General features: G+C 33.9%; 1 protein-coding gene across 1 annotated transcript; it reads left to right on the forward strand.

Annotated features, from left to right (window-relative positions):
- Positions 1-372: 372 nt before the first annotated feature.
- Positions 373-21026, forward strand: LOC128550859 (uncharacterized). Its single transcript, XM_053530778.1, has 8 exons — positions 373-439; positions 3789-4449; positions 4949-5005; positions 7264-7752; positions 8624-8671; positions 10739-11218; positions 15647-15680; positions 16593-21026. The coding sequence occupies exons 2-8, from the start codon at positions 3789-3791 to the stop codon at positions 17422-17424; spliced, it is 2601 nt and encodes an 866-aa protein (XP_053386753.1). The 5' UTR covers positions 373-439; the 3' UTR covers positions 17425-21026.
- Positions 21027-22940: the final 1914 nt, after the last annotated feature.

Consider the following 22940-nt stretch of genomic DNA (forward strand, 5'->3'; position numbering starts at 1 on the left):
AGGGTAAGGGTTCATGTACCTTCCAACAATTCCAGAAATAAAGTATATAACGTATTTCAATATTGTTTGCTTACTGTTACCATCTTTTAAGCATCAAAGACTCAAAGTGAACTTTTGTGATTGTTTGGTGTCCGTCGTGTGTCCCTTCACAATTTCTAAACACTGTCTTCTTCAGAACTACTGTCCTCATTTATATAAAACTTCACAGAGGCCCCTTTCGACATTGCCAAAAGATTAAAAATACAGGTTTCAGCCCATATAAAACTTGTGCTTCAGTTACATCACGCCGACCATCCTTTTAAAGATATTTCCTGTTTAACCCCTAATCACAAATTGTAGACGAATATTCTATATCTTCTGTTTATTAGGAAAACAACGATTTTCAACAGCATTTGATACAAAAAATACATTGAAAGAACATCGAATATACAGCATAAAGGTGAGTATAGAAAGAGTTTGATTTTTTTAATATCTGGCAACACGGTGTGTGGGTTAGTCGCTTTAAGGTAAGAACAGCTACTGTACTGAATAACATTACCTGGATAAAAGATCGTTATATCAATACATATACAAAAACATCGCTGACCTCAAAACATATTTTAAATTACTAATAAACTTTGATAATGTGGCAGTTGACCTCAATACAATCGACACTGTTTATTTTCCAATACAGGTAAATCCAATAATTGCTTTACAATAGATCTGTGACGGATTATCTTTGAACACCCCTGGACTTATTGGACTCAACTGCCACATTATCAAAGCTTATTAGTAGTATATAAATAGAAAACGATAACGAAAACATCATCGGAAATGTCAATTATGTCTTTATTGGTAATTCAGGGTTTACTTCATGGTAAATCAGAGTTTTCTTTATAGTCAAGAGGATTCAAAAGTAGTACAATTATTTTGTCACGGATAATGGTTTCACTATCCAATTCCCCCTTTCTCGACAATAACATAAACATGTTACTGCTACAAGTACCGTGCGCGAGCAGTATTACGGTGTTTTTTCCGCAGTATGTAAATGAACAATTAGTACGAAGATAGATCGATAGCTGGCTTGTAGGCAAAGGAAATGAGTGGAAACCAATATGATCATTTCGTAGCGATATTCTTGTCGGTTTGAATCTTTTATCCATCCGCATTTCGTGGCGATAATTTCGACGGTTTTAATCTTTCATCTGTCCATTTTTAGGCTCACCTGAACTGAAGGTTCAGGGTGAGCCATAAATATTGGGAGGATGGTCCGGCGTCTGACGTCTGTCGTCCACATTTTTACTTAAACAGCTTCTCCTCTGAAACTACTAGTCAGAATGACACCAAATTTGGACTGTAACATCATGATGAGGTTCTCTATCAAGTTTATAAATGCTGGTCCATTTGGCCCTTTTTAGGGGCCACCATAGCTTAAAATAGAAAAACATGTAAACGACTTTTTCTCATGTACCGCTTGATGGATCTTCATTAAACATGGTCTGTAGCATCATCATAAAGCTTTCTTTCAAATTTATTTAAATGGGAGCACTTTGCCCCTTTAAGGGGCCTCCAGAGCTGAAAATAGAAAAACCTTTATACGACTTCTTCGTATGAACCGCTTAATGGATCTTCATCAAACTTGGTCTGTAGCAGCATTATAAGGTCTTCTCCCAAATTTGTTCAAATGGAGGCAGTTGGTCCCTTTTATGGTCCGCCAGAGCTAAAATAGAAAAAAAAAATCTTTAAACGACTCCATCCAATGAACCGCTTGATGGATCTTCATCAAATTTAGTCTTGTGCATCATTATAACGTCATCTTTCGAATTTGTTCAAATGAAGACACTTGGTTCCTTTTAGGGGCCGCTTAAGCTAAAAATAGAAAAACCTTTAAACGACGTATTCGCATTAACCGCTTTATGGATCTTCATCAAACTTGGTTTTTAGTATCATTATAAGGTCTTCTTGCAAGTTTGTTCAAATGGGGGCACTTGGCTCCTTTTAGAGGCCGCTAGAGCTCAAAATAGAAATACATTTAAACAACTTCTTAACATGAACCGCTGGATTGATCTTCATCAAACTTTAGCATCATTATATGTTTCCCTAAATTTGTTCAAATTGGGTCTCTTATCCCTTTTAGGGGCCGCTAGAGCTAAAAATAGAAATACGACAAAACAACTCCTTTTCATGAACAGTTTGATGGATCTTCATCAAACTTGGTCTGTAAGCATTGTTATATGTCCTCTTCCATTTTTGTTCAAATTGGAGCACTCGGTCCCTTTTAGAGCTAAAATAGAAACTCTTTTATCGACTTCTTCTCATGAACCACGAAATGGATCTTCATCACACTTTGTGTGTAGCATCATTATAAGGTCTTCTTTCAAATTTATTCATCATTATAAGGTCCTCTTACATTTTTTTTTCAAATGGGGGCATTTGGTGCCTTTCATGGGCCTCAGAGCTAACAATAGAAATACAATTAAACGACTTCGTATCATGAACCGATTGATTTGATCTTCATCAAACTTAGTCTTACCTTAATACAGCTTCTTATAATACATCGGTTAATGGATCTTCATTAAACTTGGTCTGTTGCATCATTGTATGGTTCTCTTCTAAGTTTGTTCAAATGGGGGCACTTGGCCCTTTTAAGGGACCGCTAGAGCTAAATATATAGATACCTTTTACACACCTTCATCAAACTTGGTATGTAGCATAAATATATGGTCCTCTACCAAGTTTGTTTGAATGGGCCCCTTTAGGGGCTGCTAGAGCTAAAAATAGAAATACTTCTAAAAGTCTTTTTTTATGTTTTTTTTTTAAATCTTTTTAAAATTTAATTTAATTTAATTTTAAATTTAATTCTTTGTCACAAGCAAGATCTAATTAGGCCCAAGTTGGCCTCAGGTGAGCGACTAAGGCCCACTTTGGCCTCTTGTTCTTATTTTGTGTATGTCTTTTCTCCGGTTTCTAAATCATTTATCGCAGAAAATCAGCAGAGTCTTCAAATTAAGCAATACTGAAAATTTTGCTGGGCAATTCTGTTTAAAATGAAGCAAATTGTTCTTAAAATTATAGAACTTACCTGTAGTGCTTGAAAATTACACAGGAGATATATCATAGTTATACTGAAGTGTATCTTTGAAACATAATTACGTATTAATAGTAACACGTTTTAGAAAAACACATTTAATTGGCTTGAGTTGTCTAGGTTGAGCCTTATTTGAAAGAAAAACAGTTTAAAAAAATGAAATTGTATGTGTCTGCCAACTGAACTCGTGACGAAAAGCTACGGTGTTGGAAACTTTGATATGGAATTAATCATATGATATTTTTGTTTATTTACATTTCAAAACGCCATAATACTGTGCGGTACTTACACAAATTAATGATAAAAATAATGAGATATAAACAGATACTAACTCATATACAAATTATTTAGCCATCTTCTGTTAGTTTTGAATATAGATTTATTCAGCTGCAAAAGAATATCTTTTTTCTTTATTTCGGTCCTTTCCATATTTATTTATTTTTTTTCATTAAAAATTAAGGAGGAGTAAATTCCTGGTAAAATACATACACGATGCGGTAGTCCAAAGATTACTGGATATACCAGAGTTACGTGTGTATTCAGAAGCCCATCTCTTGATTTCTGTTTGTAATAAAAGTATTTAGCTATTCATTTTACTTATAAGTTGACGATTATCGTCTTCGAATTCTATTACTTCTTAGATTTTTCATGATTTTAGGAAATATATAAATATTGAATGCTTCTGTGACAATATTATAAAAACGATTATATTTATTTTAAGATGTCGGACAAATACTACCGTCTAATATGTTTTGTGGTTAACCTGTGCCCTGAACTTTTGAGAGATATATTTCTCAAACATGCGAAAAGTGATGACACCACATATACCACACTTCCGACATATCTTGCAACAAAGAACTCAGAAATTAAGAAAATGTTAGAACAGAGACAGATTAGAGAAGATCAGTTTTTTGTACTATATCCTGTTCAGGGCAACACAGACGAATCAGATTGGGATGTCAGTTTACTCGTGACCTTAATTATCAGGTTGTTCAAAGCAAAGCTGAGTCCCGTGGAAAAATATTATATCAATGAAATTCGGGAAGTCAGAAACGACTTGCAACATTTGCCAGATACTGCGCGGTTGTCTGATGATGATTTTGATACATATTGGGGACGTTTGGAAACCGCAACTACGACTTTAGCAAAACAAATATTTGGCTTAACGTACGAAACCAGTTTCAAGAAAAAAAGTAGCTACACCAAAACTAACCATCTTCCTGATCTAGGTGATCATTTACGAGTATGGTATGAAGAAATAATCAAGCAGTTGAGTTATAAATTTGAAAACTTTACTGAAACATTAAAAGACATTTCAACAGATACAAGAAGCACAACCTCACTTATGCAGAGTGTGACTATAGCAGAACCTGGAAATTCAGGTAAAGAAAAGTCATTTCGCATGCAGAGATGTAGTTTCTGTAAAACGCAACTTGTACTCATTTTGCTGATAAATACGAAAAGAAAAGGAATGTCTGGACAATAACTTTGCAACTTTCAAAGGGAAATTTAAGATATGTTTACACCGATAGATTGCAATGTTAGAAATAAACTGAAATTGTCTTTAAATTGGTTTGCATTTTTCATTACTGCTCACGAGCAGACTCAATCAAAACGAGTCTGCAATTTTTACTGTTTGCCTTGTTCTCGGTGCTTCCGAGGGATCTACTTTTCAGATTTTATTTTAAACTCGCCAATTTAATACAACTTTGTGAAGGTTTTGTAGTATTTTGTAAAGTTACAAAATGAATAATAGCAAAAAGACAAAGAACAAAGTGCACTCACCATAACCATATCCTGCATAGCATTCTTTTGATTCATTTTTCTACTTTTTGTTGGCTCTGCGAAATTGTTTCTTTCTTTTTATGTTATCATTTTTAGAAAACAAACGACACAGACTAAGAGTTCCTGATAGTTCTGTACTTTCACATTTACAAGGTATGTATACGCCTCTACATTAACATATTTAATTTGTTTACATAGCTGTAATATGTGGTTTGGTTTTAGATATAATTTAATTTTCGTTTACTAGAAATTATTACTTGACACAATGAAAATGAGTAGTACTAAATGAGATTAAAACACCGCGAACATCGCATATCTGAGGAAAAAGCCATTTTCCTTTTTTCTGTGGGCACCTTACATTGCAAGGCCTAATTTGATATTTTATTTTGACATGTACAGTTTAACTTTGTTTGAGGGTCGGAAGTGATGGGGTTATCCTGTTTGCTACATCTAAGCCTAACAGAGAAAAAATGATATCACATATACACTGTAATGATCATATTGATATAGGACGTTTCACATTAATTCTTTTCAAAGTACGAAGGTAGTTAAAATGAAATCTGCAAGCAACATACTCTCACATACCAATAATGCTAGTGTTAAAAATATTGATTAAACCCATGAGACTTTGCAAATTAACCAAAACTTTCAATATATTATAAGTATATATGGTTTATTGTGCAATTGCCCGTCCTTTATCGTTCCGAGTTAGTTGATAAGAATCCATTATCACACATATTTAAATGGTTCTGCTTGACCTACTACACTGCGGTCAATTCGCTGTGAAATCTTAAGTTTTACTGTTCTAATGATCTCTGTTAGAAAAAAAATATTTCTCGCATACTATGGCTCGTTTTGGGACAATGTCAATCAACTTAATACTTGTTGACTCAAAAGAACAATTTAGGAAAACAGTTTGGTAGGTTTGAAATCACGGTTTGTAAAAGAAATGACGTCAATAGCATAAGATGTACAAGGATCTGAAGTATCAAAAGTGGAAATCATACATTACATCTGAAATATACTTAATTATAAACATGTAAAAATATGTCGAAACGCAACCCTAAATCTCTGTAAATATTTGATTGAAAGAATGGTCATGGATCCGGCTAATTAAATGTTCTTTTTTTTTAAATTGATTATCACTCTTTGCTACAATATTTTCGTCTGAAAGTAGGGACTGTAACAAGTCAAAGGTACAATATTTGAATACATCGTCTGGCTAAAAAAATGATATACACAATATTCAAATTGTTTTAAATTATACTGTGATTGTAGGTTAACTTAATCTAGTTTGTATTAAACATTTTATTATTGTCACTGTAAAAACTTAAACGAGAAATCATTATGGTCTAGCAGTAACTTATATCATACGTACTCGGTTTTACCTTCCGTTAAGTTACAATAAATCCGAAAACGTCAATGCTTTTCTATATATTGTCGTCTGAATTTCATATCGGATGTGTGGTGTCATATTAATGTGTGTTGTTGTGTAACACTTCTTTTTTGTAAATTTTGTTCCGGCTGTTTAACTGAGTAACTTCATACTATAATACATATTAGCTCATACCGACGGTGTATAGTATAATGATAGCAAAACTTAAGTACATTGTAGAATGTTGAGATTTTTGTGTTTCAATTTGCGTCACCCTGTTTTTCACAATGGACCGACCAAACTGCTATCTTACGAGGGGCTTTAATATGTAATGCTACTACGTATGTAGTACCGTAACCGCTTGTTATTTTTAGATGTAGTTTTCAGCACATTATAGAGCAATTTATTGGCAACACAATGTTATATAAATCATAAAAATTAGTAGATTCAAAGTAAAGATATAATCATTTGAATGTGGTGTACTCGGGTATACTAGACAATTTTATGTCCAAAATATTGAGATTGTAATAAGCAATTCCTTGATTCTATATTCAACAACGAGAACTATAGTTCAATTTTCAGTTTAAACAGATGAAACAAATCATGATTTTCACATATGAAAACTAAAATAAAAATGTTTATAACAGTTTTAAATTGAGTGTGTATATTTTTACTAAAAAAATGATAAGATGAATACAATAAGCCTCTGCAATTTTGTCAGACTGGATTCCCAGGATAAAACAAAATTATAATTACGGTCCAGTATACCTAAGTATACCCCACTAAAATGATTACATTTTTACTTTGAACCTGCCGATTTTTATAATTTATATTGAATTGTGTTTCCAATAAATCGCTCTATAATGTGCCGGAAACTGCATCTAAAAATACCCAGCGGTTACGGAACTTCATACGGAGTAACATTACATATTGAACGCCCCTCGTACAATCAAAACATATAGAACTGATCATTTTATACTGTAGTTTTAAGTTTGTATTTTGATGTTTTCATGTTTATTATATTCTTTTTAATTAGTTCGATTCGAAAAATCAATCAATGCATTACAAGACTGCTTCAGTGCTTCCAGAGAGATATTAGAAATCCAGAGAACACTGAAAGAAAAGCACTACGCTGTCATAGCCGGAACGTACAACAGCCAGTGCTCTGAGATAGCTCTTGCAGCAGTTAAAGGAATGAGTTACAATCACAAACGGTGTGTAGAAATACATAGACCGTCAGACTGGCGCCTTATTAGTCCAGAGGATGTTGATCTGGTTATATTTAGAGATCCCTTCGGAAGTACCTCATATGATGAAAGTAAAGCAAGTAGTATGGCAGAAAACTTCGACAGCATGCTACAAATAACAAAGGAGAATGGCGGCGATGAAACTATCCACATTGTGATAATAACAGACTTTACAGTCTTGGGAGAAGTTAAACAGAGGCATGATCATGATATTTTGGAAGATGTTGTGAATGTGTTTGGAGCTGCAACTGAGGAACACCCGGCTGACCTCACACTTGGTATGTTGTCTGCCTCATTTTCTCTTCGTTTTGCTAACTATTTTTGACTATTGTTTTAACGATATAACATTTTTGATAAATACGCATTGAACATTTTGATATTCATAGGATCATTTTTGAAGTCTTTGATTCTCCTGTCCTTTGGTCTGTCTGTCTATCAGTTTTCATTTATTTCAGAACTGTCAAATTACCTGTACTGGAACAAGGATTCCTTATATATCGCTTCAAACATTTATACAAAAAGCAAAGAAATGACTACTGTTATTTACTAGAAAAATATACTTCCCGGATATTACAATATGAAAACTATCTGCAGCCAGACCGGCACTTGAACTGTTTGCCTCGTACCTATTTAAAGTATTCTCAAACTAGTGATACTTCCACGAATATGGACAGTGGAATATAGGCAGATATCTTTGTCAAGGCCCTAAAATGGAAGACACTTGCCTGCCCGACATCTTGCCGAGAAATGTTTATTTGATTCCACGAGATCAACACGAAAGTCCTTAGACTCTTGATTTCTGTGGAGTTTGTTTGTAGCTATTTCACATCAAGCTGATACTGTCTAGGATTATATATTAAAAATGCCTAAAGTTCCTTGACTGTGCCTTCTAATACATATAAAACATTTTGGGGAAAGCGACCCCCAGCTTTCTTAACATTAGCAGTGGTATACATAATGTACGTTGTATTACTGTCTGTAAAGATTATTTCCGACACTTATGGTGCTCACTTGAATCAACTAAGTGTACCATATTCGTCTTCTTTTCTTTTATTATTCATTTTATTCTAGCTTTAACATTTATTAAACAATTTTACGATACAATGTTTAATGAAAATAATACAATTCATATGCTCTGCTTAATTTCAGAGAGTGGCCGTCAAGTTTCTTGCTTTTCTAGTACCCATAACTTACCAGGTAATTCTTTTCTTGTTGTGCTCTCTCATCTAGAGTAATCCAAACAAATTTCCCGTCATATTATCAGCGTGTAATCTTTGTCATATAAATCGAAACTTTAATCACTACAGCAAATTTAACGGTATCAGAAGGCAAAATAAATAATTGGCGTTTAACAAGACAAAAATAGCTAATAAAAGAAATACAATAGGTTAGTGGTGTATAATAACTATATGTGTATGTGTCTCTTTAATTTCCATATTCCATGTTTAGTGATAAACGTTTATAATATGTATTGAATTTAATGTTCCTATGAAAAAAATATTTGAAATTACATCAGATATTTCAATTGTGAAATGATTTATTTATTGGTCGTTATTGTATATTCTACCACTGGCACAAGAGCAGAAAGAAAATGCCTCTGTACATGTTATACGCTACCCCTAGGTCTTTCTTTTAGAACCATGGTCATGAACGGTAAAGTGCACTTACCCATTTCAGTCGTTCATTTCCCGCCTTAAACGCGCAGTTCGGCGAATAGGAACCTAGCATATTGACCAAGCGGTAATTTATCTTCTATCGTACACCAGTCACATTGTCTCAATTTTGATATTTCAGAGACACTCCACTTACTTTATGCTTTCGTCAACGTTACAGAAAAAAAACTTGCGTGAACTTCCCTAATGAATATCCGGTCTAAAGGTCACGGCAGTGCCCATGTTTAGCGAAACGTAAACAAACAATAGCAGAATGCAAAATATTCACACTTTCACAATAAAACTCGAAATGATGAATGAAATTCATTTTAGTTATGATTTTGAATTTGAAGACATTCATTGAATTACCTTTGTACTGTTTATTTAATTGATATTGCATATGTATGCTGCATATACACATTTTTATGTAAACGTGTAGTTAAATGACGACTGACATACATTTTCACATCAGCCAATCAGAAGGGTTTTGTAATAGATCGGTACTTCACTAGGGAAGTTCAACCAAGTCTTTTTTGTGTAACGTTGCAAAAACTATAAACTACGCGTCGTTTTTTTCTAAGATAAAATAAAATAAAAGGTCACCATATGACCTATCATTTGTCGGTGCGACGTTAAATCCAACAAAAAAATAAGATAAAATAAATATTGAAGAAATGTGTACACAATGGAAGATTTCGACTTGTTCAATTTCAGTAGTACACATTTACCCAACTGATCGTTTTAGGTATGAAATGCGCGATTGAAATGAGCTAGTATTATTTTTGCGTTCATGACCATGTTCTTATTGAATACCTAGGGGTAGGGTATAACATGTACAGAGGCATTTTCTTTCTGGTCTGGTGCCAGTGCATACTACGCACGGTTTGTTTCAAATTACTGGATAATAACTTTGAAACAGACGTTCTATAAATAATTATAATGTACTTGTTTTAACTTTTTAATGAGAAATACTAGATACTGTCACTAGAATTGTACAACAAATACAATCTATGCAATATTTTTGAAAAGAAAGTATCGTTGTATATCTCTTCCATAGAGATTTTAACTAGGAAAATAAACTACTGATGACAAGAACACACACGGCAAGGTGCCGCTCTTAGTAAGAACATGTTTAGCTTATTTGTTAGAAGAATAAACTTCAAACATTTATCACCACTTTTATCACAGAAGCAGTTGAATTAAAAGAAGCTAATGCAAAATGTTATAATTAATCCAGTTCTTGAATTCATCCAGGTGGAAGGTTATGGTATCAAATATTGTAAAATAACTATGTATATCACTTCTTGCGAATCTACTATTGGAAATAGATTGAACACAAACAATTGCAGTTGATATACGATGATGCCAGGCATTGCGGGCTTCAACATAGCTATAGAAGGAACAAAAAGTCAATGTATACTGTACTACTCACATTCACAGCTGATTATAGTTCTTACGTTTTTCTACTCAGGCGACCTCTCGTGCCTGAAAGATTGTGCGTAAGGGCACATTGGATCTTATGAATCAATAAAATCATAATAATCGCCATATGACATAAATCCAGTCGGGCTGATTTAAACACCATTAAATTTTTCTTTAACTTTTTCAACAGTTATGACGAAATACTTCCTTGACCAGTATAAATCATCAAGTGAACTTGTAAAAAGAGACATTCTACAAACAGCAAGAGATACATTTAAGAAAAATAAATCAGTCGTCATAGCTGGTCCAAAACGTTGCGGAAAAACTTCTGTTGCAGTTGCATTAGCGTCGTCATACAAACCGTCAGAGTGTTTACTTCTCACAGGGCCCAGTGACGTAAAGAAAATTGACTTTAGTAGAGAATGCTTGATAATCATTGATGAGTTCGCTGGGAAGTATCGATATGATGAGAACGTCGTATACAATTGGTACGAGATGTTTGACCTACTGAATACTGTGTTGTCAAATGGAAAAATAAACGTTGTAGCTACAAGCGAAACGAGCAAGCTAGAAAGATGTTGTGAAGAGATAAATATCCATCCTCTCCTCGAGCATAGAGTAGATTTGACTGAAAATTGCATCGTCCTCAAGCGAAAAATAAAAACAGAAGGCAAGTAACCTTTAAATATGATTATCTTACATAAAAAAGCAAACCAAATAATGTCCGGTATAACTAATAAAGATAAATATAAATTGGATACAATTCCTTATTCGTACAAAACGTAAACTTGTATTCGTGTACATCTTGAGTTAATGTTCACTACCTCTTCTTGGTACTCTTTGTATATGACTGAGGAATGCTTTACGCAGTGTATGTATTGGCTAAATACGAATAAATGCATTTTACCAAATATTGTTTCTTAAGACCAAATATATTTGCTTAAGTACCCGCTGTATAACCTATTTATAGTTATAACTGATTAATTAATTTTAAATTGGTGCGGTTTTGTTGTAAACGTAACAATGATCGCCTGGCGAAACTGACAAACAAAAGATACCGTCGGTTAACTAATTCACTTAAAGATATTATTAAATGTTCAGTTTAGTTAATGGCATTTCTGGGCTTAAACAGGTTTGTATTAAATTTTCAAATATTTGTCAGCATAATAGTAGCATTTTCATTAAAATTGAAAGTTTATAGTACAAATAACAGATAGACATAAAAGATGTACATTCATGCTAATTTTCACTTAAAACATTTTATTGATATGCGTTATGTTTACGTGTTCAAGATTTAGAGTAGTATTACATTTATGCTAGATGTTGTATATAGTTAAATCAAAAACACTTTTTGCTGCAGTTTCCATATTGCAATATGTCAGTTGTCCTTATATTAGAGATTTGCGAATTAAGACAACGTGGACAGTGGGCACCTTTGACGATCGATATTTCAAGTAGGTCATCTTAACATAATCTAATGATATTGTGTGAGGGTATGGAAAACATGCCCATAATGGTAATAAGGTCTGGCATATTATGTCAACACTTTGCGGTTGGGGATATAGATTTCACTTTGTCTGTCCGTCCGTCAGCCTGCTCGTCAGAGAAAAATTGTGTTATTATATAATACATAGCGCTCAAAATAGTTGACCTATCGTTATTAATGAAATATGTTCTTTAACGTTAGAAAGTATGCATCTAAGACAAAGAAGTCCGCCATTTGCTCGTCGTTTGTAGTCGTCGTTCGGTCTGGAGTAAACAGTTTCGCTTTGAACACACTAGAGATCACAATTCTGATCTAATCGTATTGCGACTTGTTCAGAATGTTTTAAGTCTAAAGTAGCCATTATGTTTCTAAATGGTTATAAGTTGTTTTTTTCTATGATCAACCTAGTGACCTCGTTATTGACCCAAGATAACCGAGTTATAGACTTGATCCATATCTTATGACAAGACAAACTTTCTGAACAATTCTATGTAGATCTGGTAATAAATAGGAATTAATGTGTGTTAAGGATGTTTTACTACGATATTATCTTGTAACCCAGTTTATATCCCAGATAACTATATTTCTAAAAGCTTCTACAAAATTTATAAAGAGAAAGGTCATGACTAAGTTGCATGTAGAAATGTAAAAAAATATGACATCTAGAGTGTTAAGAATGTTTTTCGATGATTTAAGCTACTGACCCGCATTTTAAAGCCAGATGACCAAATCTAAACAGTACCTAGACTTGATTAACAATTATGTTTCAAACAAATCAGGTAAACAATTTAAGGACACTCGCTACAGTTTCGTTTTTCTTTCTGAATAATAGATTTTGATGAAATATTTTGTATTAAAAGATCATGTTATGATGTATTGAAAAATGAAATAAAAATACTAGGTCACCAGCTTTGTTTCAATTTAATTTGCCCCTAGATATGGTGATATTTTAAACATTTTTCAAAATTCCTGTAATCCTAAAATATATTTCAGTAAAGTACAATAATCTGCATAAATTTGATTATCTAAGCATTTTTATAACGGAAAACAATATATCTATTTGAAACATGCTCAGAGAAATCAAAAGAACATGATTTTGTAAAGAAAGGAATACTTGTTCAGCAGACCCATTGGCTATTTTTGCATATTTTTGTCAGTTTTATGTTGGTACTTCTGCTATTTTATCGAGTTTCACATAATAGAATTTAATCAAACTCTGCACATACCTTTGGTTATGTCTACCAAATCTAAAACAAAAAGAAAATTGATAGGTCACCATATTAGATTTCGCTTAAATCAAATTACAACGAGGTGGGGTGTGGCGGGCATTTATACAACGCAGGTTGGTACGAAATACTCTTTCAGTGTTTGAGCAAATGACTTAGATAAATATATAATATATATATGAAATTATCAAACGTCAGATTTCTTAATAAGAGGATTTTAAAGTGTTTCTGAAGCATTTTGATGGCATAGAACGATGAAAGTTTCCGCCCTTTTTTTAACAAAACCTATTATTTGCGAATGTACGGTACGGGTACGGGTACGGTACGAGATTAGAAACAGCTGTGACTCAATGCAGAGTTTGAGCGCTGTTATAAATAACAGACTACAGTATATGACGGACTGAAGCAATTTGAACTAAAAGTATTTTAAATGTACATATTTTGTAACCATGGTGATACTTACTCTAACCATTAGTCAGTATATTAAACATTTTGTACATTAAATGCATGCGAACATACAATAATTTGCGAATGTTTGCCTTACGCGACATTAGATAATCACTTCCGGGCATGCGCAGAAGACCGCACCAACTCTGCAGTGAGCTACATCGATTAGAAACACAACCAAATTGGCACGGTGTTGGGGTAAATATCGACCCGTCCGGAAAAACTGTAGCGAGTGCCTTTAATTAAGAGCGTAAAACAGATCAGGCAAACAATTTAATCAAGAGCGTTAAATACACTTAACTATTTATTAGTTAGACCTAGATTTTGACTTTTGTCATTTGATAATGATTTGATAAAATCTAGTATATTATCCACAATATTTTCCTGCAGAGTGTTAACAATGTCTTTTTTACTATGACACAACCTCCTTACTCGTATTTTAGTCTTCAAAATAAATCTAGATTTTATAAGGACACATTCTAACCAGGCATCATAAAAAAAGATCGAATAAATATTACGGCCTCCAATGGGTTAACAATGCTTTTCTATTGCATCACTGAGAAACATGAATTTTGATGCCTTGATAATCTAGTTTGAAGTAGATTTTATTAAGACAAACATTGAAACCAGGTCTAATAGAGATCCAGTAGAAAAGTGGAATCTAGTTTCTACACCTAGTGTTCGGGCCAAAAAGACACAGTTTCGAAATTTGCAAAGATTTCTTATCATAATATTCTGACTAGGTTTCATTACGAACGGACAAAATCTGTAACCTCTAGAGTTCTAACAGTAAAATTGTGAACGGCGGACGACGACGACGAAAATAAACTAAACAGTGCTACTACAATAGCTCACTTTAAGCACTCTGTGCTTAGATGTGCTAAAATCGGGTTCTTAATCCATGATGGTCGTTAAATATTTTCAGCGATACGTGTATGAAAGATTTTTACGTACGTACCCGAAAAAGCCAAATCTAACCCCCAATAGAATAGCGGTTGCATAATAAGCTAGGTCCTATCACCGATATGTACATGTTTCTTCCAATCGCACATGATACAATTAAAGCTGCTTTCCACAGTCTTATTAAACTTCGTTATAGAAAAAAATTCTACTTGTACGTGGTCAAATAATTCTGGTTTCAATAGTAAAACATTGGTAATTGTTAAATTTGGCGTACTTTCAAAGATTTCAATGGTAAACTTCTAACTGTCGTCGATAAAATAATTGCTATTTGCATAGTCTGGAACCATCAATGAAAAATAGACAAATAATAGGATTGCTTGCGACTCTATGGAAAGTGGCTTTAAATAATGTTGAGATGCTCCCATTAAAACTTCGATCGTTCTGGGTATTCACATTTGTCTTAATTCGAAAACCTCTTTTACCAGCTTACTATATAGTACAACTGCACAAATGTTGACTGTTACCAAGAATTTGCAAATTAATTGATGCCAAAAAGTAGTAAATGAGGAAGTTTTCTATAAAAATTAAATATATTTTTTCTGCCCATACTGGAATATATATATACATGTAAATTTATATGTATAATTAAGATTATAAAAGTTCCCAAGTGTGTTTTATCGTAGAATAACCCTTGTTTTGAGTTCTTATGGGTGAGAATATATTGTTTCGCATAAAAACGAAAAACTAGGATTATTCTACGATAAATCACATTTGGGAATTTGTAATTTCGATTCTAACACGACATACTAGTATCAACAGAGTTAGAAAAAAATGGTAACTACATTTTACGACCGTGCTTCGCTCCTGGATCGGATGATGTCATTGCACGCGAGTGGTTTATTGCAGAATAACCCGAGATAGATTTTGCTCTACGTGTATCATGATGTATGTACTAGGTTATCCGCTGGTCGTCGTGTTAGAATATTCAATAACCTATCAAATCTGTCATAATGTATTAAAATGATGTTGTTTTCAGTGCATGAGAACTCCAAACGTTTTAAAAGCAACAGGTAAGAATTTAAGATATATCTTCTATTGTTTTCGTATCGCCATATAAAGTAATATAGCCGCCGCAGAGTTGTGCAGAACGTTTTCATTTCAACCCAGGTTTTGGATTCTACAGCACTAAGCACGCCTGCAGAAAAGCATGGCAGTGGCTTTAAATATGATGTCGATTTAGGAAAAACATGTATAGTATAAAAGCAAAGGCTATGTCAATTTTCTTTTAACGTGACATACAAGAAATTTATAGTAATTGAAAGACCCAAAGGTTTATTATTCTAAAGAGACATTTTTTTCTTAAGATGCTTATTTTTGTGTTTGTACATGCATATTTAATTGATTGTTGTTAGACATATTAGTCTGTCTAAGTAGATTATTAAGGATAGCAAATAACTGACAAATGACATCAGCGATGCAAAGTTACTTGAAAACCAGAACACCTTTTTCTCGATTTTTCTATTTTACATGTTGCGAGAGAATAGTCATTTGAAAAGGAATCTATAACGTATTATATCTGGCATATTTTGATATTTGTGTTAGCCTTTATTGTAATGCTGGAAGGTTATTGAAGTAATTATGTCTTCATGAACCTTTTTTTCAAGCGCTATAACGATCAATGCTTCAGGACACAAGCCACCAACAATTACATTCAGAGAAGAGCGTTTGTCTAGTATTTAAGGTGTCGGTCAATCAACCCGAGGACCGTCGGTTCGAGCCCTGGGGTCACGGCCAACTGTATCTTTTACCACTGTTTTTTTGTAAATATCTTCTCTCTCCCACCCTCTGTCTTCTGTATGAATTTTCCAGTCAAACAAGAAATGCCCCACTGGTAGATCTATTTTTGATCTTGAAACACATTTTATATATGGCTAGGATATTATTTGAAAAATTGTGGTTACCAACTGATATAAATATTTCAGTGTTAAAATCTTACAGTCGGGTTCGAGCATATCCCGTGCAAAAAAGCTACCAGTATGGTCAGCCGATGCTATGCAGACGGATAACATTAGAGCAACGGGAGACAGAAGAGCCTGTTATATCAAAGGTGCTTGCATGTTGCCTTCAGGAAAGATGCTAATAGCGGATTGGGAAAACAAAAATATTAAAAAACTTGATGATAAATACATGTTGATCAGTGTATGCAACCTTTCCGACTGTCCATATAGTATTTGTTACATAGGTAACAATAAAGCCGTGGCAGCGCTTCGAGGAAAGCAGCTGCAGTTTGTGGATGTCCGAGAAATGACAAGGACCAAGACAATGAAAACTAACCATCTTTGTAAAGGACTGACATATCATGATAATCAGTTGTATGTTATAGATCATAAGTCTGTCTATGTGTACAGTACTTCCGGTAAAATGCTGCGTGTTCTGTTCACTTGTACCTCTCAAAATCCAAATCCTGACTTCCGGCACCTTGAAGTAAGTTATGATGGCAGTAAAATTTATATCGCAAACTTTAGTGAAGGTCTTGTTACTATTGACAGTTCTGGGAAAACGCTTTATACGTTCACGGATTCAAAACTTCCAGATATCTGTGGTGTATGCGTAGATGGGGCGGGGCATGTATTGGTTTGTGGCCAATTGTCCAAAATTGCATTAAAAATAAGTGGTAATGGTAAACAGAAACTTGGAATTATATGCAATCAATCTGGTGATGCAATTTGTGGTGACACAATTTTCTTTGACAAAAGAAACGTTGCTTTAGTAACAGCTGGAAAATCATGCAATATGTCAGTCTTTAAGCTTTAGGATGTAGGAACGACATTTTTCTAAAGTTAAAAAAACTTTTGAAGAACATATTAGTTTCCAAGATACAAATGTAAACAAAAGAAGAACAAACACAGGCTACCAGACGCTTTTTAATTTTATAGGGCATTTTCTTCATTCACTGTTTAAGCGCTCATGAAAATTTGTAAAATTAATAAAATTGGTCGTACTTTATAAATTTCTGACGTAAAGATTTTCAAAATACTTTGCAGCTTACATGACACACAAAAATGCTTCAGAATGGAAAAAAGTTGGGGCTTCCGTTTATCTAAGAGATTTACTTAGAAAGAAAGCTGTTAAAAACTGGCGAATTTTGATATGTTTTGTCCTTTTTGGTTTAATTTATATTTTGTAAATAATATAAAGTACTATCATGAACACTTTTATTTTAATTATAGCTTATAGCTATATGTACCAGTCAGGAAAATATCAAACCAAACCTGATCTACTTCAGTAGAAATTTGAAACTACCTTCCCTATATATATATATATAATAATATATATAAATATCAAGTTCCATTTATATCTGCTTTCATGATTTTTGTTCGCCCGTTTGGAAAAAAAGTTCGAATTATGTGATGGCTCGTGTGTTTATCTGTCCGTTATCTGTCCGTTTGTTCGAGCCCACACTTCCATGCTTACGTGGCTATAAGAGGCTATCCGTAAGGCTTTAACGTGGTTACCTTTCTTTAACGTGGCTAAAGGAAAATAGAGAGAACAAAAGACCCGTATGTAGGAACGTCCGTCTCAATATTCATTCAAGGAATCTACCTTAAACCCGTTGAGATATAGGTAGGTGAATAGAAGACAATGGCCAGCATATATGAACCAGGTCAAAAGTCAAGGTCATTAATGGAGATCAAAGGTCAAATTTTTCCACATATTTCGTGTCCGCAGAAGCACAATTTAATAACTATTCAAGGCATTGACTTGGAATACAGATCAGTGTCGAAGATTTAGTTTCTTTTCTGTGTATTTATTTTTCCAGAGCACAACTTTTCAAGTTATTGACTTTAAATTTGGAATATAGGTGGGTGGTGATAAGGTGAATATAATTAAATGCAAATATCCTCATTACATTTCTATCCGCCATCCAGCTGGCTCACGGAAGGTCGGTAGTTCTACCCAGATACCCGCTCATGATGAAATAAGGCACGAAGGGACACCTCAAGTCTTCCTTCACCTTCAAAGCTAGAAAGTGGTCATATGAACTTTAATTGTGCCGGTGCGACGTTAAACCCAACAAAATACAAAAAGAACTTTCCTACTCCCCCTACCTTCAACAATGTCCCAACTACCCATCGACCTTAAAACACCACGATAAAACACTGTACGCCAAAAGTCAGGTTTAAAGCAAAGTTATATTTGTCCGTCATATTTTGTGTACAGAACATAACTTAATATTAATTGACTTCGAACTTGGCGAATGCAAAGGTTGCAATCTGAAGATTTAAGGAGACTCAGTGCAACAGAAGTCCACGTAACTCCTCCCCCACCCCCACATAACTAGATGGATTTACCTCGAGTGTATTGTGCACAAAATGTTATCACCGCCGCCGCACAAAGTACCCGCACACCGGCACACTTCATATTCCAAGACATATACACTTAAAATTATTTTCTTTCAATTGTAATTTCTCCTCCTCTGATCTGAAGCTTAGAGTGTATATTGCCTTGCTATACGGAGTTCGTGTTATGCTCATTTGATGGGATGACATGCTCCTTTTATACAGAATGCCATACATTATCTTACATTATGATCTGTATTACATTATTACTATTTAGTCATTCATTTTCTTTTGTCGGACACGACACTCAGAATGCTATTAAAAACCTAAAATCAACAACTCAACATAGCGGTAGTACGAGTGTTATTTCTACGCTTTGCAGTAAATTTGTACAACTAGACCACTAGAATTCTAGACAAATAGAATTAAAAAAATAACATATAAAATCTTATTGGCATGTTCTCCTTTTTGCAATGACTGTTCTTGCTTTTACAAACTCACGTGTACGCATACACAAACCTCCATCGAAATCCTTGGCTCATTCCGTAAGTATCTTTCAGCACCCGCATTTACATATACTCCCTAAACCAATGTATACAATTGTAACCATGACACAGAGCAGTCTGAGATTCCAAATTAGTCGTTGTTATTGTGATTTCTTTGTCTTTATCTTTGTAAATGAAAATACTTTTACTGAAATTGTTCCTTCTTTGAGATTTTACTTGTCTGCGGACACCCACGGCATATTTGTAAAATCGCAATAGCCCGGGCTTCAAGACATACGAATTTCACACAACTGCTGCCTTGTAAATATGTATATTCATTAGTAAGAGTATAATTTTGATGCAAGCTATGTGTATGGTAAAATAAACGAGTCTATATTATGTATAAATGGATATGGCAAAGCTTTTAAGGTCATTAATATATCTATTTTATGCTTAATTTGATTTATAAAAGTGAGTCATTGAAGCTTTTTGTCGGACAGAATTTGTTATGCTGACTACCATCGATTGTGACTGCATTTATCATTCTGCCATTTGAAAAAGTTGTAAAATGTCTGCACAATCCTTTACGGACCCTATCTTTTGTTTCAATGATTTTTATATTATATTTTTACATTGACTACAGGCCCGGATCTAGAAATATTTGAATGGGGGACACCAGTCTAGAATGAAGCATCACCGTTAGAACAGTTAGATATGGGACGGGGGCTCTGCCCATGATAGGAGGGTCAGGGGATCTTCCTCTGGAAATATTTGGCATACATATATAAAATGGTGGTGTCTGTTACATTTACAGGTGAAGGTACTATCTTTATTATTTTTGGTGGGGTCAGGGGGCTCTCCCATGGTAGTATTTGAAATGCAAGCATGAATCGGCGGCCTTGGTGCATTTTTATGTCTAACGTTTGAAGTAATGGATTAGTTACTCGCCTACTGATGGGGCGAGGGTCAGAGGGTTCTCCCCCTGGACAATTTTGAAATAAAGGTATGAAATAGCGGCCTCTGGTGCGTTTCCGGATCTACATTTTGAGAAAAAAATTATTCCTTTGCCAAAATATTAGGGTGTATCTTTGATGAATTTAGGCCAGCCAAGTCGGGGGTGGGGGAGGTGGAGGAGGGTACACGAGCCCTCTCGGCCCGGCCTTGGATCCGGGCCTGAACTATTAAAAGGTTTATATTGTATTTTTATATAGTGTATCATTTCTTAAAAAATTAAGCATTGAAAATATACATTGCCTAACATGAATCAAACATATTTTTAAGGTAAAAATCAGTTTTTGGCTTATATATTTGCTATTTCTTTTAAAAGACACAAATGCCAGAAAAAAATCTACCTGCGCAAATTTCAATATATAATTTGGTAATTATTTTTATTGTATTATTTAATAAGATGTTTGTAGTTCGGAAACCTTAATGGACTGACAAAAAATCCCAATTAAAAATGGTTTAACTTTCTAGATGGCTTATCATTTGTTTAAATGTTTTACATCATTCTGTAATGCTGTTACTTTTTGAAGTTCTGAATGAAATACTGTCAGAGCGAAATATTAATAAAGTACTTAATATAAATTAATTAGAAGTTTGTGTTTCATTTTATTTCATACTTGTTTATTCTAAACAATAACCGTCATCTAATAAGGGTAAATTCACTCAAATGACCACTTCAAATTAGATTGAATTGACAATCTTACTGACAAAATTCTGTCTTTATGTAAGCAATGTCCCTACAGTGATCGGTTTTACTTCCGAATTCGTTTAATAAACTCTTTGACGATATATACAGATCAATCCCTCCAAAAGTTAAACATTTTTACATGTGAAACGTGTAAATGTATTTCCCTCTTTCTTTACCCTAGATTTATACGATGCCGGGCATATTTGAATGAGCTAGTGAGTGCCATGTGGCGGTTTTCAAACTCTGTTTCATATATAATCTGGACCAAAAACTTTATGTATATATTTCTTCTGAGGACCATGACTGGATCCTGAAATTATGTTATCAATAATTAAGGCGACCACCGATGATGAAAATACTATTGTAAAATAATGTCTAAAGAAGTAAATAGAAATATACCAAGTCATTAAATAAACGAAAGTGGCATATTATTAATAAATAGTAAATAAAATTAAATTTGTTTGAAGACCCTTTGGAAGCACAGAATGCAATCAAGCAAAATAATAGCAGACGCGGTTTGGCTGACTCAGAGTCTGTTCATGAGAGGAAATAAAATAATATTATGCAACACCTCTCACACCCCCACGCCCCCCCCCCCCCCCCCCCCCCCCCCGCAAGCACTGGCTAATGTGGAATTCAGTATAATTGAATGTAATTTATGGTCCTAAAGGACCAGAAAATATAACAACACTGAGTCCAAGTGCGGGAAGACTTAAAAGATTAACATCTAAATTTCTAGGAAAAATATATTTGATCAATTTGATTTATTCTTAACACACCTAAACTACAATAATTTTATATGACGCTACTACCTTCTGATGTTCATTATTATCTACTTCCGTATCGGGTGGAAAACGAAAAACCATTATTTTGGAAATTTAATATACAATATGGAATCAACTAACCATATCTTATGGAATTTTATACTGATCCATATGTTAAATTAGAATTTACATATCGCATTTAACCGGCAAACTATTATACTTTCCATTATAGTTTTATTTTTATGTAACCGTTTTAAAGGGCTTCTCCAAAAGCCAAAAGCACTCGGGCTAATTACTAGAATATATCTATTTGAAATTAAATTCGGTGATGACATATGAGGTAAAGTGTTGTAAAAATGGTTTTCTTTTACACAATTTAGGATATTTAACACGGAGCATTGATGAAACAACAGTATTAAAAAATCAACAAATTATCTTTCTTCGTTTTGTTGTTTCATTGCTTGTTGACATTTGCATGTTGTTTTGCTTAACAACCCTAAACTTCTTATTGAAAGTAAATTAATTTTATGTTATGAATTTACTAGCGAATGTTTAAATAGTATTAACCTTACCATAATGAAAGATAATAAGTTGATATAATCAATTCGAAACAAATATCTCTATTGTAACTGTGGGAAACGTACCAGGTGGAATCAGTCTATACTTTATGCTTTTTGGGACAATAGCCAAATAATATTGACCAGCAACGTCTTTTCGTGCTGCCCGCGCCAAGGGAAATCACTCACTCTTGCTGTGTTCCGGGTTCAGGCTATCGCCCCGTAGGCCGTACCAAACCGTACGCGAGCACTACATCTCGAAACAAATAATTAACTGTGGTATCATTGACTTGTCCGTAAAGTGAGAGTTTGACAAGGTTGAAAAGCGAAACATAACAGTATTTGTATTTAAACCGTATAATGTTTTAGACGCTTCCCTTTCTTTAGCTAAATCTTACATGTACTATTATATCTTCCATATCAGAAATGTTTGAGAAAGTCTTCAACAGCCTTGTCCCTTGCATCTTTGCATTTATACTTTATTTGATCTT

The sequence above is a fragment of the Mercenaria mercenaria genome, chromosome 18 (genome assembly GCF_021730395.1).
Source record: "Mercenaria mercenaria strain notata chromosome 18, MADL_Memer_1, whole genome shotgun sequence".
Taxonomy (NCBI): Eukaryota; Metazoa; Mollusca; class Bivalvia; order Venerida; family Veneridae; genus Mercenaria; species Mercenaria mercenaria.